Source organism: Amphibalanus amphitrite, unplaced genomic scaffold (assembly GCF_019059575.1).
Source record: "Amphibalanus amphitrite isolate SeventyFive unplaced genomic scaffold, NRLGWU_Aamphi_draft 000306F_arrow, whole genome shotgun sequence".
Taxonomy (NCBI): Eukaryota; Metazoa; Arthropoda; class Thecostraca; order Balanomorpha; family Balanidae; genus Amphibalanus; species Amphibalanus amphitrite.
In genome coordinates this window covers 455,834-483,780 of record NW_024881801.1, presented here as the reverse complement: position 1 = coordinate 483,780, position 27,947 = coordinate 455,834, and the positions used below count along the sequence as shown (strand labels likewise).

General features: G+C 48.4%; 2 protein-coding genes across 3 annotated transcripts; one reads left to right on the top strand and one right to left on the bottom strand.

Moving 5' to 3' along the window:
* Positions 1-381: 381 nt before the first annotated feature.
* On the top strand, positions 382-26,905 carry LOC122388046. Its single transcript, XM_043378812.1, has 12 exons — positions 382-470; positions 2,048-2,166; positions 2,943-3,106; positions 3,435-3,614; positions 4,013-4,114; positions 4,501-4,641; positions 5,133-5,271; positions 6,252-6,349; positions 7,492-7,651; positions 8,145-9,140; positions 24,610-24,759; positions 25,191-26,905. The coding sequence occupies exons 2-12, from the start codon at positions 2,055-2,057 to the stop codon at positions 25,235-25,237; spliced, it is 2,289 nt and encodes a 762-aa protein (XP_043234747.1). The 5' UTR covers positions 382-470; positions 2,048-2,054; the 3' UTR covers positions 25,238-26,905.
* On the bottom strand, positions 20,019-21,976 carry LOC122388047. 2 transcript variants are annotated; one of them, XM_043378814.1, is made up of 2 exons: positions 21,736-21,976; positions 20,019-21,480 (listed from the first exon to the last, which is right to left on the bottom strand). In XM_043378814.1, the coding sequence occupies exon 2, from the start codon at positions 21,446-21,448 to the stop codon at positions 20,654-20,656; it is 795 nt and encodes a 264-aa protein (XP_043234749.1). In that variant the 5' UTR covers positions 21,449-21,480; positions 21,736-21,976; the 3' UTR covers positions 20,019-20,653. The 2 variants fall into 2 exon arrangements, with proteins under 2 accessions (XP_043234749.1, XP_043234748.1); XM_043378813.1 differs by having other exon boundaries at positions 20,082-21,482; positions 21,733-21,839.
* Positions 26,906-27,947: the final 1,042 nt, after the last annotated feature.

Genomic DNA, 27,947 nt, shown 5'->3' with positions numbered 1-27,947 from the left:
GCCTGAGCCTGCTGAAAAACCCGAATGTATTTGGAAGTAAGATATGATGGTATACAAGCATCGAAGCCTGCTGAAATTCATAGTCAGCAAAACATTCTGATTGTTTTTGCTTATTTATATACATTGTGGATTCTTCTAGCATTAGGCGATCAGCATGAAATTATGGTTTTTATTTTTCACTTCGTTTTGACTCTTGAGAGCTGCTTTATGAACCACAAAACTGCTGTAGCTGCTTTTTGTAACTGTTTTGTAATTTCCTCTACCCGTAACACTGTTTTTGTTTTGATTTTTGGATGTAACTTCCACTATTTCGCATTTATTTGAAAGATCTTATTTTTGCAGTAGTTTTGTTGTAACTGCATCAAATATGTCTGCTGCGTCAGTATTGTAATTATTATTTATATACACTGTATATAGCTATATACACACCCCGCCATTGTTGTGTAAACAATTTAAAAAAACTTGAAAAGGTGTGTATTTTGTGAGATTTTCGTGCCGACCATATGAAGAAAAATGTCTTTTTTAGGGAAGAATATTTGAAAGTGTTTCAATGACTAAGTGATCTGATTGAATTGAATTTGACCAGTCTCAGTGATTCTGGTGATTCAGATCAAGATTGTCAAAATGGGTTGAATGTTTGCCATTTTCTTATCATTTCATTTTTTCAGTTGTGGTGGTTGTAAGATAAATTATAAAAGGAAATAGGGTACATATTTGCATAAGGTCTGATTGATTGTTCAAGCATAAATTTTACATGTTCTTACATTATTTGAAGTCCTGAATCTAGATATCATACTTACGTGCGGCTGAAAAATGAAAAACACAAAAATAACAACCTATTGCACCCCTTCATAACACGATACGTACCCACGCGCACGTACCGACGATGCGAATGAATGGGACGAGAGAAAAACTCTGCCGTTTCAGTGGTACCATATGACGTTTTTTGCTGCCATTTTCGGGGAAATGTTGGGAACCGGGGTTTATGGGTGGGGAGGGAATCAAATAAGATATTCAATGAAAGTGACAGTGTTACTCAAAGTCAAAAAGCCTGTCATGCAAATTCAGGTGAAGCATTTCCTTCAACTTTGCCAGGTTTGAGGCAGAGACTTTGTTCCATATCAAGCTTGCAGTCTGAGTTTCTTCGGCAGATCGCTCCTCCCCTCAAGAATTTGCGTCTTAAAATGTAAGAGCTGTATACACAGAAATCACGCACTGCTTTCAGCAGGGCACTTCGGCTGCAAGCATGAAACGGAACAGAGTATAGGTACCTCAACAGAAAGACTGACTGTTCCAAGCAGTCTTTCTGTTCCAACTGTTCCAATCAGTCATGCATTGTACAGTGAAGAAGCACTTCCTGATGTCAGTTCCATTCAATAAAGGGAATATTTTGTGCTTAAACTTATGATTTCATAGACTTTAAATTTCATTGCTGCAAAGAAGATTCAGTTAACTGACAAATGTTAACACCTTTCATTAATGTTAACATTTTTGTAACTGACTACCAGCTGATGTGAAGTATTACTCAACTTGTCAATGTAACAAGAAAACTTGCTTAGGTTAGCTGAATTCATTAAAAAGAGCTAAGTCAGAGACTACTGAGACAATATTTAAATGGACTGGAATAAATAGGCATATTGAAGGATTTGTACTTAATCAGTACCTAATGTATGAAAACATGATTACCTGCAAATGCATCACTAGGATCAGGTGGCAGGCATCCCTTGGATATTTGTTTTGAAATTGCGTCCATATCCAGTATCCATCCATTCATCACTGTTAATGATATGCCTACAATGCGATTGTAACATGCTGCAACACTGACTGAAACACTCGTGAGTTGCATAGTTATCCAAGAGAAGAGGCCATGAGAGGGTCAGCATTGATTCTAAAAAATGATTGATAGATGTGGTCTGCACTCTGCAGCACAGCAATCACTGCCGAGTGAACCTTTCATTCACTATGGGGTAAGAATGGCTCTGCTTATTTTGCTGGCCTGACTGACTTTGAGATCTTCTGAATTTTGCATATTACCATTTTATTCCAGTTGCAAAATGGCGTGTCCATCAGGTTCTGCCAACTGCAAGCAGAGGAGCTCTCTAGAACAGTTGATAGAGGAGATCAACTTTCAGAGGGCTAAGGAGATGAGACAGCTACTAAAAGACGGTAAGTCTGATGTGAAGGGCATAGCATATGCCAGGCATATCGCATGTGACTATTGTTCAATCATCAGGACATTGAATCTTAATATTTCTCATATTGATGTTTAGACACAATATGGGTTGTGTCATGTGATGTCACAATCTAAGTCTTTACAATGCTGGGTATGAATAGGGTTTTATAATGTAGAGTGGCATGGGACAAATGCCATCATGCAAGTATTTGAAATTCATTGTGCATTGTGCAAATGATGGTTTATAGGAGGAATCGGTTTGGTTTGTGTTAAAGCCTAGTTTGGTGTAGTTTGATGAAAAGATTACAATCAGTCATAGAGGTCTGTTACAAGTGCACTGTAGGGTTCATTCAGCTCAGCACAGGCTGCAGTGTCATCCAGACTGGGCTGCTTTTGCGTGGTGTGGTGACCCATTCCAAACTTGTGACTAGACAGAAAAATAGGTACTGGCTGTGGTGATTTTTTTCTTTAGCTGAAAGTCGCTTACGAGTTTCGCTAGCGACATGAAAAAGGAATCGCATATTGCAGAAGATTTTCTTATAAATATACATGGTTGAAACGTTATTAGTTGATGGCTGAAACAGGTATTTTCGGCAGTCAGGTAATGGCTTGCTAGATTGCGCTCGTGCGCTCGATGCGGGCGAGAGGTAATTATTGGAGCATGGCGTGCTCTCACATACGTCGATTTCCTGACTGCCAAAAGTGTCTGTTTGAGCCTTGACCTTCCATTTATCATCCACGTGCTCTGACCAGCGATCTGTCTTCCCAGACAGCGGGTTTGTGATGCTCAACGGCTCCACCTACTGGACGGACCTGTTTACGCGCCACTTCCTAATGGAGGAGGATCGCACGGCGCAGGAGTCGGACGATCTGCTCTTCTTTATACGAAAACGACATCTCAAGGAAGCCAAAAAACAGAGCCCCAAGTATGAGGTGAGTTTTTTATCAGCTACGAGCAGAGCACTTCGTGAAGCGAAGTTGGCTAACTGCCAAGAAGACCGAAGTTGGCCAAGGAACAATATGCTTTGATTTTTTTTTCATTTGTGAACAAACATGTTTTTATGTAAAAAGGTTTATTTATCATGTGCTAGGTAACTGCTTGCTTCGTACGCTAGCTCGGTACGTTTTGTCATTGACGATGTTTTCGGTTAGACTTCATCCAAAATCGCCAACACGAAGTCTACATCGCTTGTCAAACAAGCCTGTCATGTTCTACAGGTCTCAGATTAGCTTACATTTTCCCTCCCTGCGCTGTTTTCAGACCCTGCTGGAGGTACTGCGGCGTGACAGCAAGAAGCTGCCCATCGGCGACCCGGAGATCGACTGGGAGGAAACCATCTACGCCAACCTCATCATCCACCGGTTCGACTACTACGTAACCCTGGCCGTGTGCACCCGCACCAGTCCTAAAGAGCTGCAGGTGCTCCGGCGACACACGGAGGTAGGCGGGGCGGGGCGCTGCTTTGGCGACACACGAGGGTAGGCTGGGCGGACTGTGGAGACAGAGGGGCGCTGGATAGGGGGAATAGATATGCAGTGCTGGTTGGGGGAAGGCGATAAGTGCTGTTGCGATGAGTGCTGATGCAGAAAATGGGTGGGTGCTATGGTGAAATACATACATGCTTTAAGTGCGTACTTTAAGTGCGTATATGATAATATTGATGGAGCTACGCACTGCGTAGCTCCATCAATATTATCATTAAGAAGGATGGATATGATTATCTGTTAAGGTATATCTTTAACTCTTTTTCCAGCAACGGATTGCGCGTGTATCAGTACCGGCTGATTTTGCGTTTGTCGAGTCGTACCATTGATTATGATTATGTGCTCTGTCCCCAGCGCGTGTGGGCGTCGCCGAGCCGGCGACTGATGAGCGACAAAGGCACCTCGGAGGAGATCACCTACCCCAACATCTGCTTCATGCTCGACAACTTCGACGAGGTCAGTTCGCGTAAATGATAACGTCACTTGTGATACAAGGTCGAAAATAATTTTGTTAGTTTCTCCGCGACATAATTTAGTGTGTCTTTCCATATGACAGTTGTTTTTTCCTCCTTGCCACATCGTGCTCACCGGTTATTTGCATTGCCTTCCTCGCTGATTCGTTTGTATCATGTATTTAGACTTTCGTTAGCCTTCGTTGTCATCGACCTAAGGCTCAGCTGCAGCTTATGAGCACTCATAAATCTTAAAACTTAGGTAGCCGCTAAGTTCGCTAGTCTTTTTGAATTCCTCGAACGCTCGCCCGTCTCTCACAATCCCAACTGTTTTCCATTGACATTTGCACTCCTCTGACCCCTCCCCCTCTCCCCGGTCCCACCCGGCAGGCTTTCACCGACATTGTGGTCCGAGATGGAGAGATGGTCTCGGTCGAGCTGGTGGCTCGAGACCGCACGGCCGCTCTGCAGTGTGTCATCTTCCTCGGTTCGGTCCGTTACGACGCCCTGCGCAGAGTCTACGACGCTAGGGTAGGTGTAGAGAGAGTGGTGTCAGGCTCTAAGCAAAGTGTACGCTACCAGGGTGGCTGCAAGCAGTCTGACACGGACTTCAGGGCTGGGATGACTGATGTGTGGAGGTGTTTTGTTTTGTGTCATGGTCAATGATCATGTGGTGGTCGGGGGATTACTGCATATTGTGCAGAAAGCTTAGATGGGCGGTGCGTGCTGTGTAACGACCACGCCTGGCTCATGGCTGACTGTAGAGGGCGGCACAAGGCACAACGCCACCATGCAGATGGTCTCATTTCACATGGCTGCTGTCGTAAGACTCTGAGGCATGCATTTTAACGAATAAGTACGCCATTTTAGCTCTCGCTCCGTTCTCACTTACCTGACTGGCCATCTTTCGTCTGTTGAGCGTCTTCAATAACCACGGTGTCTAACACGCAGCACAAGTTCCGGCTATTTTCTACACTCTGTGTGCATTCAGGCGCTGACTGACGGTGTCGTCGCCGTTGCAGACGAGCCTGACGACCAGGATGGCGCAGAGGATGACGTTCGGTCTGTACTCGGGCGCCGACGCGCAGCGGATGGAGTTTGTCCGAGTCCGCGGACCGATGGGCAAGGGTCACGCAGAGCTGGCCGTCACCAAACCGGCCGGTGAGCTGAGCAGGAGGGTGGGAGAATCGGGGTGAGAATTGGGGAGGGATGACGGGGGCTGCTGTGATATTATTTATCGAGACCATCATCGCAGATGGTTTTGGTATGACGTACACGTAGGAGGATCAGAAGTCAGAACTGCAATGAAATCGTGTTTTTAACGAGGGCCATAATTACATGTTATGCACATTTTATAGAAAAGCTGTGTGGGAGCCTCGATTGACGATTCATGACAGTTTTTTTTTTTTGCCAAGGTAATCTATTTCACCTTTGACGAACTGTAATGTGAGCAATGAGTATGTTGAATACCAATATTGTTTTTGTCGTGTCATTCCATTACTCAGAATACCCCATTATAAAAACGATGATAGCTGTAAACAAATGCGGTGACTGGCCGATCACCATGGCCACAGCTTCCGGCTATGTGCTATGACGAACCATTGCAACATCCGGTTTAATGAGTGCGCATAAACCCGCCCATTTTTCCTCATGCCGAATTCCTGTCAGACGTACCATTTGCTATCATTCGCGATCTCTGTCATGGCAATTTTCGCTGTGAATGCCATGTCGTGCAATATAATCCGATTCTGATTTAGAAAAGACAGTTTTCTGTCCGTCGGGTGGGCGCCGATCACCACCGCTCAGTCCGGGTGCTCTAAAACCCGAAATATTCATCATCAACGAAATTTGCCGTCACCCATTGATAGGTGACCAGGAGTTGCTCCATCCAGAGTTCCCGCCGGCCAATGGCACTATCAGGTGAACATATGAGAATAAATATTTAATTTTGCAGCATTCTAATGTACCAGAAATATTGATTACTGAAAAATTAACAATAGGGAGCAAACATGATTGCATGATATGAGGATGCAGAATGTAATTCTAGGTCTCGTCTTATCCATTGATAGTGGGTCTACATCTAAGTACTCGAGGTCTGCTCCCGCTATTCTAGTGCTTTCACGCCTCTCTTTGTGTCCCAGATGTGGAGTGTCTGTCTCCCACGGCCAGTGAGCCCGGCTGCTCGCTTACTGACCAGCTGGGCGGCGCAGAAGCTCGAGAGTACTATCAACACGCTCAGGTGAGTTGATGGGGAACGGGTGGGCGCCGCAAAATCTAGGAGTCGGCTATGATAGGGTACGTCATGTTTGAATGACTGGGCGGTTAACTGGCATCTGACAAATTCCTACCATTTAGTTCTGGAGAGTGTTATGAACTTGTTAGCAGTACGTGACTCTTCTTCATCGCTGCGATCGCTCAGTCGTTTTAATTCTTTGAAGGGTCGTAGGCATAGGTACTTTCCCAATGTCGTCTTTTCTTATCTCCCCTCTTCTCTTTTCCTTTCTTCTCTCTTCCTCTCCTCTCCTTTCCTCTCCTCTCGTCTCGTCTCGTCTCGTCTCCTCTCCTCTCATCTCGTCTCGTCTCGTCTCGTCTCGTCTCGTCTCGTCTCGTCTCGTCTAGTCTAGTCTCGTCTCGTCGTCTCGTCTCGTCTCGTCTCGTCTCCTCTCGTCTCCTCTCCTCTCCTCTCCTCTCCTCTCCTCTCCTCTCCTCTCCTCTCCTCTCCTCTCCTCTCCTCTCCTCTCCTCTCCTCTCCTCTCCTCTCCTCCCACCCCTCTTCCGCACCCTGTGCACTGTGCAGTTCGCAGTTTGCAACCCCGGGCTGCATCCGCAGCATTGCCACGCCGTCATTACACGGCCCGCTGGGCGGCTGGCGGGTGGCTCACGGCCGAAATGGTCCGGATGGGAATCCCGCCATGACCGGCGCGGCCGGCCGGCGGCGCCCGACTCGCCGCGCGGGACGGCCGGCCGTCAGCGTGCCCGGGACGGACAGCCCGGTGGTGGGGTTCGGGGGAAGGCGTGGGCGCGGCGCGGCGGTGATGAGAGATGCGCTGTTACACGTATGAGGCTCATCCGGTCTTTGGGGAATGCTTTGGTTACCATGACAAAGACTTTGTTGAATTTCAGCCGAAGACTGTTGTCTAACCAGCTTTTATTTTGAATGTTGATTCATTCATTTTGTCAAATGGTTTCGTAGCATTGTTATGCGTTGGAAGGGCGGTGAATACTTTAGTGTCTGTTACTGCTATATAACTCTAATGGGTCATTCTCAAGCTTGCAGATTGCCAAAATTTCTATTTGAGGTGTTAAATGCATATTGCATAGGTACTCAACTCAACCTGAAATCTGAATGCTGCATATCTGACGCTTTGTCATCCTTTTCAGCGTCGTGCCAGTGATCCGAGCGGCAACTTCCACCACCTGATGAAGGCCAATCTCCGAATGAAGTCCCCCTGTGCGGGCCCCGGCGGCTGCTCCGTGGAGCTGGGACCTGAGCTGGCAGAAGACTCGGTCACGGAGATTGAGGCCGGCGACCCACGAGCTGGTGAGTCCATGATAGGCAAGATTATTTTACTAAGTACTACTTCATAAGTGCACGCTGGCTCCTCTGACGTAAGTTTCCGGACTAGCGTGTGTAGTGGTGCATTGTTTTGGCATATTGCTCCGTTTATTGGTGCACTAAAGGAGTCTGCTGTACCACTGGGACTCTTGTGGCCCATTGAGTCGCAAGTGTGACATTGAACCTGGCTTGAAATTGATTGAACTTGGCGTTACTCGTTAAATTTAAAGCTTTGCCATGCCTTGCTGGAGTATTTGAACTTCAATAGAGAGTGACCACGCTCAACTTTATTTAAACAATTTTGGCCGCAGTTTTTTTTTTTTACAATTAACGCCAGTACAGTATTATTCTCGTGTATTTTGAGTGAAATGTAAATTTCTCGCAGCATTGTTCTATTCATGTGTGATAGAGTTGCCTTGTGTATGCCTGAGGCGCATATGGACCGCTCGCTTAGCTGTTTTGTATGTCTGTTTCATAGGCATGAAACTGTCAGTGGCGAAGAGCATAGACTCCATCAGTCAGAAGGTGGCTGCTGCCGGCGCAAACCAGCTACGTGTAACGTCTTCTACCAAACAGACTTCCGACCGTAGCGCCGACGAAGAGGACGACTCAAATAGAACGCTCACGGCCACCTCTAGCTCCGGAAACACACCGCTGAGCCCAGAGACTGGCGAGCGGCTTACATTGGAGCATGGCACGAAATCGAACGACGCAGTGTCTCCCAGTCCCACAGAAGGCGAGGAAGCCCGGGCAGATGTGACGGTGGATGTGGCGAAAGACCGTGCTGAAGCGTCTGCTACTTACAAAGATGTTGGACGGACTTCCGCTCCCGAGGCGGACACAGAGATGGGGACACGAGAGAGTACCGAGGAGGATACGACTCGTGAGCTGGAGCGGATTCGCCGGGGCTGTGATACCGGTGGAAACACGGACAGTGCTAGAAATGCTCGGACTAAGGAGGACATAAGTTCAGGCACTGACATCACTGTTGAAACTAGTGTAGAACCGAGCAGCGGGAGTGCAGTGAATGTGAACGCATCTGCTGATGCGGCTACTGTCACGTGTAAAACTTCGGACACCACCATCACAGACACTGCTGCTTCCTCCACTGCTTCTACGGCTGCCGCTACCACAGTCTCCAGCTCTCCCGCTTGTAGCGTTACTGCCTCCGTCACCGCCTCCAGCCCTACCGTCACCGTCGCGCCGAGCGTCACCGTCGCCCCCTCCGTCACCATGCCGGCCGCATCGGCACGGGCCGGCTTCGTGAGACGATCATCCTGCTGTGACTCTGCTCGGAGTCGGCCCTCGGCGAGACACCCCATCGTCACCCCGGGCATGCTGTACCGTCGCGCCTGTGGTCAGGACGGCGCGGCGTCGGCGGCAGCAGCGGGGCGATGTCAGTGTGCACGGACACCGGACGGCACCGTGGTCCACTACCGGTGTCACGTGCAGCAGGCCTTCCTCAGGCAGAGAGGTGAGTCAGAGGACCCCTGAGGGAGGGGGGGGGGGGCGGGAGGAAAGGGTGGAGAGACGGGTGAGTCAGGGATGGGGAAATGGAGAAGAGCGGAAGGGAGGGCGGAAACATGGATTGTTGGCGATGTGATTAGGCCGGCGCGGCGACGTCCCATCGACTGCCGGCCGGCCAGCCAGCCTCTCCGTTGCCCACTCACTCACTACAACAAAACGTGCACAATTTTTAGTCACTTAAGACGACTTTCAGAACCAGCACAACAAATTATCCCTTCATCTACGACAAAAGCATGAGAGAAGAGACGTTACCACTCATGTGATCTATGTTTCATTGTCAACTATTCCTGACTATTCCTTTCTGTAGATATATAAACACTGCGTAGAACGAATCATTCGCATCGTTTTTGTCACGACAATTCTTCGTCTTACACTGCGTGCTCTATAATGGCTAAAAATTGAGTTTGAAAGTTTTTCGTCATACAATTTGAGCAGTTTTTTAATAGCTACCAGATGGCCCGTTTCATGGCTATCATATTCCACTGGGCATGCAGGGGTGAAAACGACCTTCAAAACGGTGGGTGAAGGTGACGGGCCCGTTCCGACGGGAGACGGGCCCAGTGGGAACCGGGCTTTATTCGACTATCTTAACTGCGAATATGACAAATTTTAGACTGCTGTTTAGAAATGTAGACAAATTTTAGAAATAAATGTCGGACGAGGCCGGGGCTGCGCTTTCCAAAAATTTTCGGCGCACGCCTGCGCCCATACCGGACATTGGTTTTCGTAAAAAAGTATGCATAACCTAAAACCATGCACCTCGATCATGGATCATAGGAATTAGGAACCCTGTGACCTTCTGTATCATGCAGAAGCCGGCTGGCTCAGGGGACCGGTTTTCCGTTGTTTATTCACCTCTGGCACGTCTCCCCTGCACTGGGGACGGCGTGTCCTTGGGCTGTGCCGACTCACGGTGCACTAGTTTGGCGGGGCTGGCGGCCCGGCACTCGTAATCACCGGCATTTACACCGCACCACCGCGGAACGACGGCCGACGGGCATTGTGTGCGAGCCGTAGACAAAGCAGCTGGGTCGGATGGACGGAACGGCCGTAGGCAATGCTGTGGGGTATACGTGCTGTTGGCTGAAAGCTGTATGGTTGATTCTTCAGAAGATTGAACTTGTTTCCTGGCATTCAGACTTCCGCCTACTTTGTAGCTTTACTTTCAAGGTTCAGACTTCTTTCATTGTACAGTTATTTCACTAACATTGCCGTGCATTGTTGTATTGTTCGCATTCAGCGAACCATTTACTCTTGGGGTACGTCCCTTTTCATTTTCACAGCACACGAGCCCTTTTACATACGCTACCGGTCCTTCAGTGTTCAATGTTCATGTAAGACACCATTGTAAGACGCTGTGATATTTGGATCGCTGTTTTGTATTTATTTGTATTGTATTAACGATCATGAGCGACCTACACACGGCGTGGCGCTTACCGTTGTCTCTCTTTGCACCGGCCACATGTCCCGGTCTAGAGCTGTACCGCCCTCGACTGGGCCGTGTGCCGCTCGCCATTCCTGTTTGTTGTTTATAGCCCGGCTGCAGGTATCGCAGCGACCGGCCTTGATCCAGGCATGAATGCTGCATGACGTCCCAGTCGGGCGGACGCTGGGAAAGGGAGAGAGCGAGAAAGGGAGAGAGGAAGAGGAGCGGAGGCTAGCTGCGTCAAACGTCGGGCTATTGAGAGTGGAGAGATCAGAGAACGGAACGTGGTGGAAGGAAAGGAACTGAGATAGGCCATACATTCAGAAAGAGTGAATAAATGATGGTTAGGGTACATTTCTGCTGGCGTAAAACATGACTGGGTAGGGAAAACAAAGTGAATTATTAGCTGTGTGTAAAAGTATCGATGAGAGGGAGAATTGCAAATTATTTGGTGAGTTGCTGTGCCTTCTTGAATAGTCTCATCGCCAGCTTATCTCATGAAGCTGTCTGTTGACCGCACAGCCCAGGATGCAGCATCGGAGTTTGTTTAGCCAGAGGTTTGTATATCCCCGTGCAGCTCCGGCTTCCATGAAAATGTCCGTGTATCTCATTCTCCACTTCCATCATCCAGCCACCCGTAGCCTGGCGACTCCCGCGACCCCAGCTGTATCCGAACAGTTGTGAGCTCAGCGGGGCCATAACACAGGACAAATGGCCCTGTTGACATCCCCCTCCGACGCCAGGAGAGGGGACAGCCCGGTCGGCCGGAGCCGACCCTACATCGGTCCCGGCCGACGCCAGAGCTACGGGGGATGACAGTGGGTCTTTGTCTCTCGTCGGCTCCCGTGGGTGCTCTCCAGAGGTTCTCATGACCTTGTGCGGCTGAACGGTGGACTGGAGAGCGCGCGATGGCGGACTGGACCGACTCAGAGTGAATGTCGGAGACGACTGAAAGTCAGTCCTGGCAGGCTGGCGCTTCTAGCGTCGGTGGGTGGAATATTAAGAGTTCGGCTGGCTCCTGGTATGCTATTTGGGAACGTCCGCGGGCATTCGCCGTAATCTCCACGCTATATATGGAAGGCTTTTGATGTCAATACATTCATACATACATACGTACATTACATACATTTGCAGTCAAGTAATGGGAGTATTCAGCTGTCGCACTGTTAGCAGCAGTGCTTAGGCAGCGCTGGTTGGTGTCGTTCGGTTCTGTGAAATCCTTTATGGGTAAACATAATCGACCCAAGGGAATCGGCAATGCGAGGCGGCCCCTGTTCATTTTGACATTCCGCGCGGCCTGAGGCTCTGGTATGTTCGGGACAACCAACAAATATCCCCGTTCTCCAAGAAATTGATAGCTCAGGCTGGCCTCGTTACACATTTCCCGTATATCCCCCGGCCAGATGTATCCTCAGCAGTTTTGGAGCGGGCCAGAGTAGCTGTCTCTGAACGCGTCGGTGGACGGAACATGTCTGATCACGCTCTGGTGTCGGCGGCGTCTGGCCGGGGTCGGCGGTGTCGGGTTTGTCTCGCCGGGGTCGGCTCTCGCCGCGCTCCTCGCCTTTCCAGTCTGCCCTAGCGCGGCGTGGTGCGGCGTAGTGCAGCCGGTCCGGCCCGGCCCGTCAGCACCCAGCCGCCTGCAGTCTGCCTCTGCACTCTGCAGTGTGCACTGTGCACGGCCCGGGTGTCGTCAGCAGATCCCACCACCCGACCCGCCGGCAGGGGCTGGTATATGAGCTCCAGTGGGATAGAAGGGACAGGCGCTGCCACTGACAGCTGTGGCAGTGTTGGCGGTAACCAGACCGGCGGGGCTGCTGCTGCGACTTGGTGGCCAGTAGCCGCTGCTGGACCCTGCCGAACAAACTTATCGGGCCATACTGAGCAATGAGCAAGCAACCTTATTTGGCCATACTGAGCATTGCAAGCAACCTTATCTGGCCAATGGCCATACTGAGCGAACAGCCTCTAAGCGCACGAACAGTAGCGTGAGGTGAATCTAGAAGGAATATGGAATCTCAATTTATCTCAAGTAATGAGTAAAACGTATTTTACAATAATATTGTTCATTGTCTACTCAAGTACTAACTACCTGAACCGCTCAAATGCAGCGCCTTAGCTGCCCCTGTGTAAACCTGGGTCTCTCTCTCTCTCTCTCTCTCTCTCTCTCTCTCTCTCTCTCTCTCTCTCTCTCTCTCTCTCTCTCTCTCTCTCTCTCTCTCTCTCTCTCTCTTTCTCTCTCTCTCTCTCTCTCTCTCTCTCTCTCTCTCTGCCTCCTCTCCTCTCCTCTCTTCTCTTCTGTTCTCTTCTCCTCTCTCTCTCTCTCTGCCTCCTCTCCTCTCCTCTCCTCTCCTCTCCTCTCCTCTCTTCTCTTCTCTTCTCTTCTCTTCTCTTCTCTTCTCTTCTCTTCTCTTCTCTTCTCTTCTCTTCTCTTCTCTTCTCTTCTTTTCTCTTCTCTTCTCTTCTCTTCTCTTCTCCTCTCCTCTCCTCTCCTCTCCTCTCCTCTCCTCTCCTCTCCTCTCCTCTCCTCTCCTCTCCTCTCCTCTCCTCTCCTCTCCTCTCTCTCTCTCTCTCTCTCTCTCTCTCTCTCTCTCTCTCTCTCTCTCTCTCTCTCTCTCTCTCTCTCTCTCTCTCTCTCTCTCTCTCTCTCTCTCTCTCTCTCTCTCTCTCTCTCTCGCTGAAGGGTGCAGAATGCAACGGCCATGTGTGGCCAGTAGCACCCCAGCAGGATGTCGAGACGGCCTATCGCGAATGGGATCCCCGGAAGCGGAGCTCTTGCTTCTCAGCGGGAGCGAATGTCCTGTCGGATGATCACAGGACTGGCAACTGGATCCGTCCTAGCATTGTGCTGACCCTGCATTAGTTAATGCCTGACGCAAACACATGTTGAGTTGTTTGCAACGGTTACATTTATAACCTTAAAAATAATCTTGTGTCATGCATTTCGTGATAATGATTGGAAACATTTTCGTGCCGACATATGAGGTGTGCCATACGTTATCTCTTGGGATATAAACACTGGACTAGCTATGCATATGTAGTATGTAGGCATATAGGGTGAAGTCGTATAAGAGTACGCACTTAGTGGATTTCTTGCTCTCATTTGTTTAATATTTGAAAGAAAGAAATCGCAAATAGGAAATATTAAACTTCATTGAATTAGCCATCAACCCATGGGGCAACGATCCTTCAGCGTAAATGGAAGTGGTCTAAAACTGACATTTTCTGAACCGCTGCAGTTGCGTACTCTTACCACATGGGGTGTGTAAGAGTACGCACGCCAGGCAGGTGGAGTACGCAAGCATATGAGCACACACCTATGCAGCTTGTACTGTCCAAATGCTTAACTTCAAACTCAGAAGGCATTTAATTTAATTCTAGTATCCAAAAAGAAAAGCATAAAATAAATCTTTTAAGTCTATAAATCAGGAAATAATCATGCCGTGTGTTTCTTAAAAAATGCACAATCAAAAGGGAGAATAACTCGTATTTGGAAGAATTTCGGGTACGCATCTGCATCACAGTGCTCCATTGATGATATACCTACAAAACAAACGTCATTGAGCGATAGATTAATAATTTAATATTTCTGTATATTCGATTTAATGTATAATTCTGCGTACTCTTACCCTCCCGAACAGTGCGTCCTCTTACCGTACATGCAATTCGCGCACAAAACAACCCCGAAACGTTGTGCAAAACTTCGCAAACAGAATATTGCACTGCACAGTATTTCCCCAGATAACCTCACAAGTTTCCCACAACAATCACGGAAATGTACCTTATCTCAACTGCCAAGTATCAAAATTATTGTATCATACCATAATAATATCATAACGCTCGAAAATAATATTCATCGCCTTAAACTCAACAGCGTCGCCGCTCAACGCCCACGTTCCGTTGGTGACAATCACGCACTGGCAAGGCCCTATATAGAAGGTATGCTCATTAGGCCGAAGCAGCGATTTCCGTGACGTCACAGGTACGAAGGGTCGGACGGCTGTAATGCAATCCTATGGAAAATGACCCAACTTTAAGGCTCTCCCACATAGCTGCCAGACTCGACACTAAGGTAAAAATTATATCACATAAAAGCTCGAATCAAGACGAACAAGAAACCTATCTGACGTTTTTACGTATTACTGACGGCTTAGACTCTATTCAAGTATATTCAGAGCTCTGCATTAGCTCACTTTTTCTGCTGTCAATGCCACTACAAATGCCTAGTCGGCGCACGTGCGCTTGTCGAGCGGGGACCACCAGTCGGGCGATTCGGAGCTGCCGCCCAATCAGAACGCCGCAATGCCGTGACGTCATTGGTCGCACACGACACGTTACGGAGATAGGGATGAGACAGCCCTGACGCACTGGCGGCTTCATGTCACTTCATGAACTCGACAAACCCGCGTTGCTAAGCAACCGAAACAGCTGATGCGTACTCTTATCGCCCGCGTACTCTTACCCGCCCTTACCCTACGAGTATAACAGTGAAACACAGAACTGGGAGGACTTTATTATAGGAACATCTAACTAACTGGTCGCCGTCCTAAATATATCACCTCGCCGCTTTTTGAAATCGAAAATAATATGATAGATTCCTCCCCTCCCCCTTATTCCCCACATGTCATCAGTCGCTCGCTATTTATATAGAGCGAGAGGCGGCACACGTGTCGCCACCCGGGTCACGTTGCACCACCGACCCCCGCCAGGCCCGGGTCGGCCGGGTGGGTCGCAGGCCACTGATTCCACGATAGATCGACCAAGGCCTAACACCCGACCATTTTTGATTTTGATGAAATCTTGTCTATAGGGTTCTCTTATGCCCTGAAGTCAATGGTGACAACGCCAGGCCCCTACGGTCAGCGATTTAGGAGATATAGCCCCGGGCATTTTGACGAGGTCACTCTGCAGAGTGATTTTTGAGGTGCTATATCTCCTAAAGTAATGAAGGAAATGCATTAAACCTTTGCATCGTTGTGATCGTGGTGAAATGGGCAATTAATTGGCCATCTCGGATTTTCAAAAAAATGATTTTGATTTTTAGCTGTGACGTCATCAATTTTTAAACTTTCTGGCTACTCCCCTAGTACATTAAAATTTGCCATTATTTTTGCTCAGAAATAAAGTTCCGTCAATTTCCTTTCGACTGGGAAAAAAACAAAAATGGTAATCTTTCTACAAATATTTTATTTTATTTTTTGAAAATCGCACTACAAACTCTGATTTACAGAATCGGGTTATTAACCCTCGCCCATGTAGGGGGGGGGGGTTGGTGCAACCCCCCCCCCTGAGGTTTTTCGGAAATAGTGCAAAAACGGCGGCGCGCAGCGCCGCCAAATTTTGGGTACCTTATGGGGCAAACCTTGCGCATCTTTTGATAAAAAAAATTTGACCGGGTCATGTCAGGTCACGGAGTTATGACGTCACAAAGGGAACAGCCTCCGGCCGGATTTTCACAAACTGAGTGCCAACGCCCGAGGTTTCCTGCCGGTGGTACGGACATCGGTTGATGGATCGTGATGAAACTTCCCATGCATGTTGGGGCAAGTATTGGCTATCATATGGTATAAGAAACTTGACCGGGTCAGGTCAGGTCACGGAGCTATGACGTCACAAGAGGAACAGCGTCCGGTACTATTTTTGAAAAGCGCCCGAACCACTATTTTGCTAATTCTTGTCACCTCAATGGGAATATGCAGCAATATTAGCTTCTATAGGGAGCAAATGGACATCCCAAATCCAAAAATACAATCAGATTTCAAAAATTTAAATTTTGATTTTTCGAATTTCTGCCGCCGACTGTGACCTTGCCGACTTCCGGCGCTCCCAACGCGCCATTTTTAGAGCTAGGGAAACGAAATACATACCAAACGATAGAGAATTGATCAAGAAACACGATAGTGAAAGTTTCAAGTCGCTATCTCCCACCGTTTTGCCGCAATCGCCGCGGAAAATTTGAAAAAGTCTATTTTTCCGAAAATTTGACCTTTGACCGGTCAAAAGTAGGTCAAATGTTGACCTAGGACCAAAAAATATACCACCAATCGCGAGATCTCGGCGAGAGCAATCCGTTGGTCTTTTCCGCTAAGCTCTACGACGCTCCGTTTTCAAACGCCAAGGGGGGGTCGCACCAACCCCCCCCTGCATGGGCGAAGGTGGCAGATCGCCGTTTACGGGCGAGGGTTAAGCAATATAAGACACATCTGCGAGGACCAGTTACTTCCAAAAAGAGGTTATCTGGGTTTCGGCATATAATATTCTTCTCTTTAACTTCACTTTTGATAACAAAAAAAAAAGAACTTTAATATTACTTGCACAGGAGTCAATATAATGGCAAAATTATACATACTTTTGAGCTGCCACAGCTGCCTTGTTTATCAACGTAGCTCAAATAAGTAAAAAGTGTGTTTGTGTGGCCGTGATCTCGTTCATTCATTGGTGCTTTGCCGTCTGTTATTGCAACTGCAATAGAAATGCACTCCGTTGTTTATGGCTTTTATTGCATCCAGCGTTGAAAATGATGATTCGCTGATGAAATACCTAGTCACATTACACCACCTTTTGCCTTCCTGAAACTACCAATTATTTTGTTCGTTTATAATTAGTCGGTTCGTAAATATGCTTTGCAAATCGACTGTCGGTTGGTCATTTGAGCTACGTTGATAAACAAGGCAGCTGTGGCAGCTCAAAAGTATGTATAATTTTGCCATTATATTGACTCCTGTGCAAGTAATATTAAAGTTCTTTTTTTTTGTTATCAAAAGTGAAGTTAACCCGCGCCGGGCCGGTGCTCTGAGATTCCGCGCCGGGCCGGGGGGGTGTCTGAACACCCCCCCCCCCTTCTAACTCGGCTCCTGGGCCACGTACCGACACGCGGTAAGCGGCAATCGAAAGAACGTCCAAAATAAGGACGAAAACACTTCGGTCATTTTTTGGGTCAGGTCAAAGGTCAGGTCACCAGAGGTCACCAAAGGTCAAATGTCCGGTATTTCAACATTTTGGAAACTGCCAACGGCTATCTCGGGAACCGATAGAGCTACAGCGCCGCGGAAAAGCGCATTCGATAGCCCTTTTACAGACCTTTCTGAGCAATGTTCTAAGATTTGACCTCAGGTCAACGGTTTAGCCTCCAGGGGGCAAAAACTCCAAAAATAGCCGTTTTTACGAAAAACGTTTTTTTTTTCGGCAATAACTTTTGACTCAAAAGAGTCATGACATTACTTTTACCACCATCGTGTTCCTCTCGTCGAGACGCGTCGAATGAACTATAATTTGACCTTGAAAGGTCAACTTGAAAATTTGACCTCAGGTCAAGGTCATGACCTGACCGGAAAAGGTCATGTTGCATATCAGTCGATCCGCAACGTCGAGCCGAACACATCTAAGGCGTTTTCAGCGCTCTAGCACGTCTCTATCAGAAGTTATTAGCGAAAAACTGTTAGATTCTGTTCGTGACCTGAGATGACCTCCGGGACATAACGAGGGGTCAGAGTTGCCATTTTCCGGTTCAGTGTGTCCATTTTACCTACATCTCGATGTTTGAGAGTGTCTAGAATAACGTTCGTGCAAAACAGACGCTTTTCAATTTTCTCCCATTGACTTATAATGGAGAGGTCGCAAAATTGACCTGACCTTAGGTCACCGATATCAAAATTCCGATATACATTTTATAGATATTGTTGCTCTAATCAATCGCTGAAAGTTTCAAGGCAATCGATCAATCGGTGTAGCTATGACGAGCATTCTTATTTTTTCTGAGGTGAGGTCACTTGGCGTGACCTGGTGACCTGACCTAAGGTGACCTGGGTCTGAAATTTTCACATGTGCGGAAAAGGTTCACAAACAGGTGTGCCAAAAACGGGAGCGCCGCCGTTTTTGAGATATCTGCGAAAAACCGCAGGGGGGTGTTCAAACACCCCCCCCCGGCCCGGCGCGGGTTAAAGAGAAGAATATTATATGCCACGGGTGGAGAATTGTGCTGGACTGGGGGTGCTCGAGCTCTCCCAATTCCACGCCGGCCACGCCGGCTTGGCTTTGGAGCCGCGGCCGGGCGGCGCGGGTCAAGGTCACCGCTAGGCGGCGGCGGATTTGCTGCGCCCGAGCACCCCCAGCTGGTCACAATTCTCCACCTATGTTATATGCCGAAACCCAGATAACCTCTTTTTGGAAGTAACTGGTCCTCGCAGATGTGTCTTATATTGCTTAATAACCCGATTCTGTAAATCAGAGTTTGTAGTGCGATTTTCAAAAAATAAAATAAAATATTTGTAGAAAGATTACCATTTTTGTTTTTTTCCCAGTCGAAAGGAAATTGACGGAACTTTATTTCTGAGCAAAAATAATGGCAAATTTTAATGTACTAGGGGGGTAGCCAGAAAGTTTAAAAATTGATGACGTCACAGCTAAAAATCAAAATCATTTTTTTGAAAATCCGAGATGGCCAATTAATTGCCCATTTCACCACGATCACAACGATGCAAAGGTTTAATGCATTTCCTTCATTCCTTTAGGAGATATAAGCACTTCAAAAATCACTCTGCAGAGTGACCTCGTCAAAATGCCCGGGGCTATATCTCCTAAACCGCTGACCGTAGGGGTCTGGCGTTGTCACCATTGACTTCAGGGCATAAGAGAACCCTGTAGACAAGATTTCATCAAAATCAAAAATGGTCGGGTGTAAATCTGATAAAATTTTGGTCGATCTATCGTGGAATGCCCCAGGCGCCGGGACTGTTATGATTGGGCGGCGTCATCCGGTCTGGGGACTTCCCCCGGTCTGTCCTGAGCTGTGTCATCACTCAGGTCAGCCTTCCCCGGGCACGACTGGCTGTGTCGGTATCTCAGTCGGCTCATGTTGCAGTCGGGGATTCAGATGCCGCCCTCCCCGTCCGGTCTCTTGATCTGGAATTGATAACTGAGAAATGGAAAAAATCCCTTTCTGTTTCCAAATATCTACTGTTTCTACGCTGGTTGTTATTCGGCGAATCTGGGTGTGCACGTATATTTATAAAGGCACTTATTTTTGCCATGCTATCCTGAAGATTACATATTTCTATGGTGACAATAAAACTGCTTTAGCTCGCAGCAAATTATTCACATTTTCTACATTAGTTGGTCACAGTCTTGCTCTGACCCACTGGTATTTACTATTTATCCCAGTATGTGCTTATTTCCCTTTGTGTCCCCAGCCTACGCTGAGGACCTTCCTGTTCCTGATTCCCCGCCTGTGCTGTGTTTTGTGTGCGTCCCTGACTCCCTGGTTTGCTCTGCAGTCTACGAGTTCTTTTTTTCTCGGTTTTCTGCACCTCGGCGTTTGGACGGATGATTTGATCTTTTGACCCCCTGCTTCAGGCATGCCACTAGCTCTCGAACTTGCCTCTAATTATATCCATCAAAACAATAACGTCAGGATGTGATAATATTTAAACCGCATCATTCGGATTTCGTTCCACAACACAAACAGGGTTATAGACAAAGCGTGTTTATTTAAAAATGAATGGGCGGTGACATGACATTGACACGCTACCCCCATCTAGGTTAGCTGTTTTCCAACAACTTCACATAACGCTACTAGCGTAGTACTTCACTCCGCGAGAATCTCTGAACTAATCCGCGGCTACGGCCCGCATCTGACGTCACCGCTCGTCTAAAGAAGCTCTGAATTAAACATAAGGGGCAACCTGCAGGTGCAAAACGCCACGCGTCATCGTGGACTCAAACGCTAATGAAGACGACAAACTAAGCAAGTGATGAAAACAAACGCATCAGTAACACATGCCGGAAAATACACCTTGTTTCCCAACACAGTTACTTATTGGTCATGACCGCGCCGCATTGAGTCAGACACGCCACACCGGTCCCCGGAGCATCACTCGCTTCTAAAACATCACAGAGCACTGTCATACACCTGCAGAGACCAGGGGGTCTCCCCCTTGGTCTCCCCCGTCCCGTCCCGGACCCCAGGTCCTGACTCCGGTTCCTGTCCGGCACCTCCATATCTCCCGCTGCTCGTGCCTCGTGGTACTGGCTGCCCGCCTCTAGGCACACTCCTCAGCCTTGATGAGCTGGCCGTTCGGCGTGCACACGAGCGGAGTGGGCGAATCCTGCAGCGACACCTCACGCTGGTACTTGAAGCCGCGCGTGGCATCGCGGAGCTCGCGGTAGAAGGTCAGCACGAGCACCCACCAGAACCAGAGCAGCACGCAGACGCCAATGTCGACGACGCCTCCGATGATGCCTGGAAGGATGACGCCGTTGACGTTCACGCTGCCGACCATCACGAGGCAAGCGATGAGAGCTCCAACAACCGCGATCGAGTGCAGCACGAAGTGGATGCCGTAGAACACCAGCCAGGCGAGGACGGCGCAGCTGGAGTCGTACTCAACGCCGTGGATCAGCAGGCTGTTGAAGATGACCGCCAGCAGCACGTACACGGTGCAGCAGATGAGCGCGATCTGCACCCCCTTGGCCAGACCGTCCAGACCGGGCACCAGGTGGTTGTTGTCACTGCGCAGCTCGCCGCCGGGAGTGTGCAGCGACACGTGACCCCTGTCGGACACGGACGCGCCGTAGCGGCCCAGCTTTCCCAGGTTCAGTTCGACCTTCTCGCTGCGTCCGCCGATGACCGATCGCGACTCGCCCACGTTCAGGCCGAACGTGCCCTCCGACGTGTCGACGCCGAAGCCCTGCGACTCGGTCGGTACCGAGTAGCACACGGCCCAGGCGACGATGACGCCGATCAGCATCAGCAGAGATATGACGAGGAAGAACACCCCGACAGACTTCGCACCGCCGCGCAGACCGCAGCAGCAGCAGCCCTTCAGTCTTGCCATCCTCCTGGGCTTTGTTTCAGACAACTCGCAGTCTGTGAAAGAAAAACACGACCATTCAGGTCAGGAAGAAGTCCAAAGGTATCACATAAGACATGGGAGGTCCAAACAAGTCGCAATTAAATAAGAGAACATGCAACATCGTACTCGCGTGGCTTGGCGGGGGTCGCGCAATACCTCCTGCTACGCGTGCTTGTCACGATTCACACTTACCGAGTTGATTTTAATCACAATCACTCAATAACCCCAATCAGTGCAAGATAGATATTCCTGAATTATTTCTCACTCACCCGTTCTCCTCCTTCCTTGATGCCGTGTGTGACCGGTCCCGATTCCCACTCGCGTTCGTTACGGTCCGCCGTCGGCCAGACCTCGATCACGACTGAGATCGTGAACCGGGCGGCGAGGGGCACCGGCGCGGCGGCTCAATACCCTAGCGGCGGCGGCTGGGAGCTGTGAAGGGTGCGGCACCGGCCCGGCCGCGGCCGCCATGGGCCCGCAGCGGGCTCTACCAAACTGGCAACGACTGGCAACTGACAGACAACTGACTCACACTTTCCGCCTAGACGGCGTCTGAGAAAGTCTTGCAATGTGCATAGTTACTCTTCAATGATGGCAGTGCAGGGTCATGCAAAATGAGCGTTTTACTTATTTCTAGACGGCTGGGGATGTGGCTCGCTTGGCATCATAGTTCATTGATTGGTCGATATTTTAGCTCTGCTTTCGGGCTTGCATCTGTGCAATGGAGGATCTAGTTGTTAAACTTGGGCGAAGCCGTCGTAGAGCTGTGCCGGTTTCCTTGGGTAACAGCTACTGAGGTCTGAGAAAGTCTTGCAATATAGGTACATAGTTACTCTTCAATGATGGCAGTTCAGGGTCATGCAAAATGAGCGTTTTACTGATTTCTAGACGGCTGGGGATGTGGCTCGCTTGGCATCATAGTTCATTTTCCATGAGACAAAATGTGCATTAAATTCCATAGCAACGCATAAGAATGCCAAATTGGAGGAATTATTGCAGTGTGGATAGTTATTGGAAGAGTAGTTGCCACTACCGTAGCATCCAATGCCTAGATCACAGAGCATCTGGATCCGCCATTCAATCTGTGCTGAGCTCACAGCTCCTCTTTCTAACTATTCCTCGTTTGAGGCCAGTTTTATGAACAGAAAAATAGCCGGCTGCCGGTATTTTCATTTCTAAAAGCCTCCCTCACGATCAACTAATCACGCGACAAAACCGCTATTGTGAAAACAAGTTAGGCTGGCTGATATTAATATTAACAGCAGTAGACTTTTTCGCCTGAATAGCGAAATTTGGGGACGACTGAAGGCAACACAAATTTGGGCACTCGGCGATTTTTCTGTTAGTATAACTGGCCTCTGATAGGTAGTCAGCTGGAAATTAATGTCTTTTTCTTTTTCGCTGAGTTCAATTTCAATGCCAGTGGCCAGGCCGGGTAAAGGTATTCAATACTTCGATGCATTGTTTTGTGAACAATACATGTACCTACATGAACATACATGAACAATGTACATAAGCAGGTCAAGAGCGAATTTAACTTGACTAGCTCGCAGCTGTGGTCGTGGACTCTGTGCCACACGGCGGCATTGCACAGTCTCGAGACGCCTGAGGCTGTCTGGGCTGCAGCTGGGGAAGGTGCAGGGGGAGGAAGGGAGGGGAGGGGAGAGAGCTGCGAGGTCGGCTAGCGGCGGGCTGGGGCCCGTTTGGGAAACCCTCCTTCTCCGCTTCCGGACAGTGAGAACAGGGAACATGGCCGGGAATATATGGTCGTTATTTGTTGAATCAGTTTCCGGATCACCAGTGTTTTGGTTTAGTCACTCATCACTCGTACGAAACTAAAGACTCATATATCGTTTCCACCATTCCATCTTTGTCATCGCCTCTTTGGAATACGGATGGGATCATTGGTTCGCAACTTTCATTTGATGGTAAAAACTCAGACTCTGGATTCTAAAAGACGTCCATAAAACAGCCGTCGACGAAGTTTCTTTGGCATTGTCTCACGGGGTCAGTGGCGTGCGGGCAACGGCGCAGCTACAGCGGCCGGCAAAGGCGGTTCCGGCACAGCCCCACTACCCCATGCTGCACCCTGGACCCGACCCGATCCGGCAGCCACGCCGGCTCGGCACTCGGCAGTCGGCAGTCGGCAGCCACAGCACTCGGCACTCGGCAGCCACGCCAGCCCCGGCCACAGCTGTGTTCAGAGAACGCACCGCGGCCGTCAGACGTGCCCCGAACGTGCCGGATCCCTCCCCAGAGGGACGGAGCAGGGAGGGTGTCGTACTGCCGGACCGTCTCAGGTTCGGTCGTCTCCGACAGAGGGGTGGGGGGGGGGGAGGGGCGGTCGGTCGGGGCAGGGGTAGGCCCTCGTGTCCCTCAGACGGCTGCGGGGTTTTATGGTTTGTTTGTCGCTGGGGTGAGAGGGAGGGATTAGTCGTATGGAAGAGACGCAGTCCGTCTCAGTTTCGGCACTCAACTATTACCTACGACCTCGGTCTCGGTATGCGCTTGGTGCTATTATGCTGCACTAGCCACTACGGATAACAACTATCCGCACTCCGCAGCCTGTCAGGTCCAGCGACTGCGTCATAAAGGGACCGGAATTATAGCTTCTTTATCCTTTTTTGAAAATGTTTATTCAATCACAAAATATGTGAATGGGCGCTAAATGACCTAGTCGCAGCCATAGCAGCTGGCTCACTTAGAATCCAAATGAACAAACAAACAAACAAACAAACAAACAAACAAACAAACAAACAAAAACTTGTGCGGGTTCCTGGAGAGAATGAATCAACAATTTTAGAGAAATCAACAACAATGAATTATAGAAATCTCTACCTCAGCGGGTCTGTGTCTTCTCACAGCGTTGGTCATCAGGCATCGCCGACTGTTGCTTTGCGTGAATGACGTCCTCGACTGACGCTGATAACGCTTATGACGTGCTGTCTCTGACGACGTTGATGACGAACTGTCTGATGACGCTGTTGATGGCATGCTCTCCCTGATGACGCTGATGACGTACTGTTTCTGCTGTGGTGCGATACCTGATCACGTGCGGTTTGTGATGGCGTTGGTGACACTGTTGACGCGCTGTCTCTGATGACGCTCTGTATCTAACGCCATCGTTCCTGTTGTTGTTACAGAGCTGGATGACGGCGTCTGTAACCCGATTTGGTCCATGCGCGGCTTCTCTCAGACGTTCAACTTTTGGAGGGAGACGAAGCGGACGTCCAGCCTGCCGCTCAGCACCTACCTGACCTACGTGATGCTGCCCTGGCAAACCATCATCAGTGGTAAGTGGTGCCGGCGACCGGGGTTCGCCGCCTGACCTCACCCTGGCGGTCCGTCAAGCGCATGCTGCCTTACCGCACCCTACGTCTGGATAGTGAGCAAACTGAGGGTACGATGCGCGCTTGATGAGTTCCTTTTACAATTCGAAACGTGTTCGTACCGTATGGAAGGCAGGGAGAAGAGTTGGAATCGCAGTCGTATTGCGTGCTCGTAAAATTGCTGCTTTCACTTTCCAGGGGTTCACAAAATGTATCTTGCGTCTTTCCCTTTCATTCGCTCTCCTACCTCAGAAAAGGACGATGTGTAGATTTTCTGTCTTGTATTTTGGTCTATATACAATCATATTGTTAACCCTTTTAAAGGCATAAGAAAACGCACCAGTGAAAATGACGTTTTGACCTATTGATTGACACCAGCCTGCATCTACTTTCAGATATCATAGCTGAAGAGAACAGGCAAGATCCGATTTTATCTTTTTAAAGTCGTCTCAGATGCAACGGTCATCGTCTAGTCAAGCTTCCACGCAAGTATTTGTATTTCTTCGCTACATCTCTCTCCCTCTCCTCTTCCGTGTACCGTCAATCGTATGCACTTTTACTCTTAGCTCCATTACTCCATCGAACTATTGGAGCGTGCGATATTGACAACACAACGGTTAGCCTTACGGGCTAGCCCTCGAAGCCGACAGTTCAATGCGCACAGTTTTACACGGGTTCGCGTGAGCTTTAACCCAGTTCTCTGCGCGACGTCAGTGCTTCATACCATAAGACCAACGTGCCTCCAAGTGGCGAACGCCCCTGAACGGAAAGGGTGGCAAATTCAGAACGGTAAAGCAAACGGTTTCATACACCTAGTGCGTACTGCGTAGCGTCACGCACTGTGAGACTGTGATTTAGCATGTAGCCCGTATTGGGGCGAGCTGAAATAGGCCCAACAGGGATCTGAAATGCATTATCTCCAATGGAGACTGTAGAATGGTCTCAACAGTTGGCGCATCCTTTAAACAGATATTCAATCACCTAATGAAGACGTAATACATGACGGGGCATTGTCAAAGCTTCCCGTATACCTAAATGATGCTTTTTGACAAGTGATTGGGTGATCGGTGCCATTGCGCTCAGCCTAGGCTCGTGAAACAAATGTATCGATATTTTGTAGCGCCGCAGTCGGTCGTGCTTTTGTGATATTGGATGGGCGTTAGGTGCAGATAGTTGCTAAATGCAATCGGTACATTAAACCCTTTTGTGTTTCATTTACTATTTTATGCTTCCTGCTTATTTATGCTACTTTTTAGGAGCAACTCAGTGGCAATGTATTCTTGTGGCTACTGAAGTTTTATGTACTGTTACGGTTACATTCCTAGGTTAAATAATCGCAGTATTTTTTAATATCGTGATTAGGATGGATTGTAATAATACATTAAACGAGTAAATATTTACATATGCCAGCACTTTTTAGACACTTTTAATGTTTTCGGCTAAAGATCCCTGAATGTTATCGGAAATACCGCCTGGCATTGTTATGAAGTCCTACGCAAAACCGGGTCTGAGATATTGTGCATTAATAGCCTAATAGGTAATCTTTTGTGTAGCTTTCAATAACATTGTCGGGTTAGCTCATTTAATTATTACGTTCCTTCATTGTCTTTCGTGATTCAGATGTCGTATATTGTGTACTGTCTCCGTTGTTTGCTCGACGTGCTCTTATTCTTGTTGTGTTTTCGTGTGCTTCTTTTTTGTGTGTGTATCTGTATCAGATTTCATAGCTAGTTTTAGAGTCACCCCTCGTGGTCAATGTTCATGCAATTGACCGTTATGTGGGTTGGAAAAAGTACTATTTTCCTATACGGCTAGTTTGAATACGTGTAATTGGCGTTCCGGCATATTTGTTCATGTTTTATGTCTTTATATCATTTATATTACACTATTTTAGTCGTAACGGGTGTCCGTACGTAACGGGCCATCCTTTTGAATACAGGGTATCTGGCTTCACATTACGAAGTTAACTGATACCGGCGTCAATTTGGTTTTAATGGCAAGTTTCAGGCTCTGTATAACACAAAGTGCCTATAATGGTACAGCTTTTTAAGCTTGTATGTCAGTTTTACATTTGGGCTTTAAATACACGGCATTTATGCTACAAAATATCGCATTACGGTTTGCTTGTTTAGGGATTCGCTGGAGCTGTTTGGTTGCAGTGGTGTTTGTTGTATTGTTTGTATGAACCCTTTTGGGAACGATGAGACACGATGGCCATCGTGAAGTAACTCTTGTGATAGTGATGATGAAAGATTGTCAGAGTAAAATATTTGTAATGATTGTGGATTAACCCTCGCATGTGTGCGGCGTTTGCCAGCTTCTAATGTGTAGGGGGGGGGGGGGTCGGTTGGACCCCCCCTTGCCGTTTGGCCCCTGATCGAGCTAGAGCTTCGCGGAAAAAACGAGCGTGTTGCCCGTGACGAGAGGAAGCCGATGATACCCAACTTTAAGGTCCTAGGTCATTGGATGACCTTCCAGGTCAGGTCAATGACCCAAAGTCGGGAAAATCGGGACCTGTTAGAAAGTCGTAAAGTGGGGCTGCTAAGGGGTTTTTCGGGGTGCTGATCACGAATATCGTGTTATTTTTGATCACAGATGATGTCTTTAAGCATTTAGACCAGGTCGGGTCAGGTCAGGTCAGGTCAACCAGTAGGCATCGTGACGGGTATTCGTAGTACGTGTCAACCGCCTCTGACAGCTTCGTAACATGTTACGAAGGCACCAAAACTACTTCGTAAATGTTCAAATGGTTGCTAAATTCGAATTCAGCTCAAAAAACTAGCCTAGAAACATGTACAGCTCAAAAAAGGGAACCGAGGTCACCCGAGGTCACCAAAGGTCAATGACCTGACCTGACCTTCAGGTGATCTTGACACCCACCTTAATGCATGGAAGCAGCATCAAATCACATGTTTGAACGTTTGAAACCACGAAAAGCTTGCAAACGCGCGGCTAATGCGAGCCGACATACGCAGAATCGCGATTCCGGCCAAACATGGTCTCAGAAAAGAGGTCACAGGTCAAAGGTCATTTGGGTCAGGGTCATAAAATTTTCAGGGTAGGTGTAAAATTGATCAATGTGAGGGTACTGAAAGTTTCGTCGCGATCGGCCGCTTTTTACGCGAGTTATTCGCGAAAAACCATTGGGGGGT

Excerpts from the sequence above, each read along its gene's own strand:
- LOC122388046 (XM_043378812.1), top strand. The coding sequence starts at position 2,055 with ATGGCGTGTCCATCAGGTTCTGCCAACTGCAAGCAGAGGAGCTCTCTA. Across the intron at positions 2,167-2,942 it reads GAGACAGCTACTAAAAGACG|ACAGCGGGTTTGTGATGCTC; the intron begins GTAAGTCTGATG and ends CTGTCTTCCCAG. Across the intron at positions 6,350-7,491 it reads AGTACTATCAACACGCTCAG|CGTCGTGCCAGTGATCCGAG; the intron begins GTGAGTTGATGG and ends CATCCTTTTCAG.
- LOC122388047 (XM_043378814.1), bottom strand. The coding sequence starts at position 21,448 with ATGGCAAGACTGAAGGGCTGCTGCTGCTGCGGTCTGCGCGGCGGTGCG.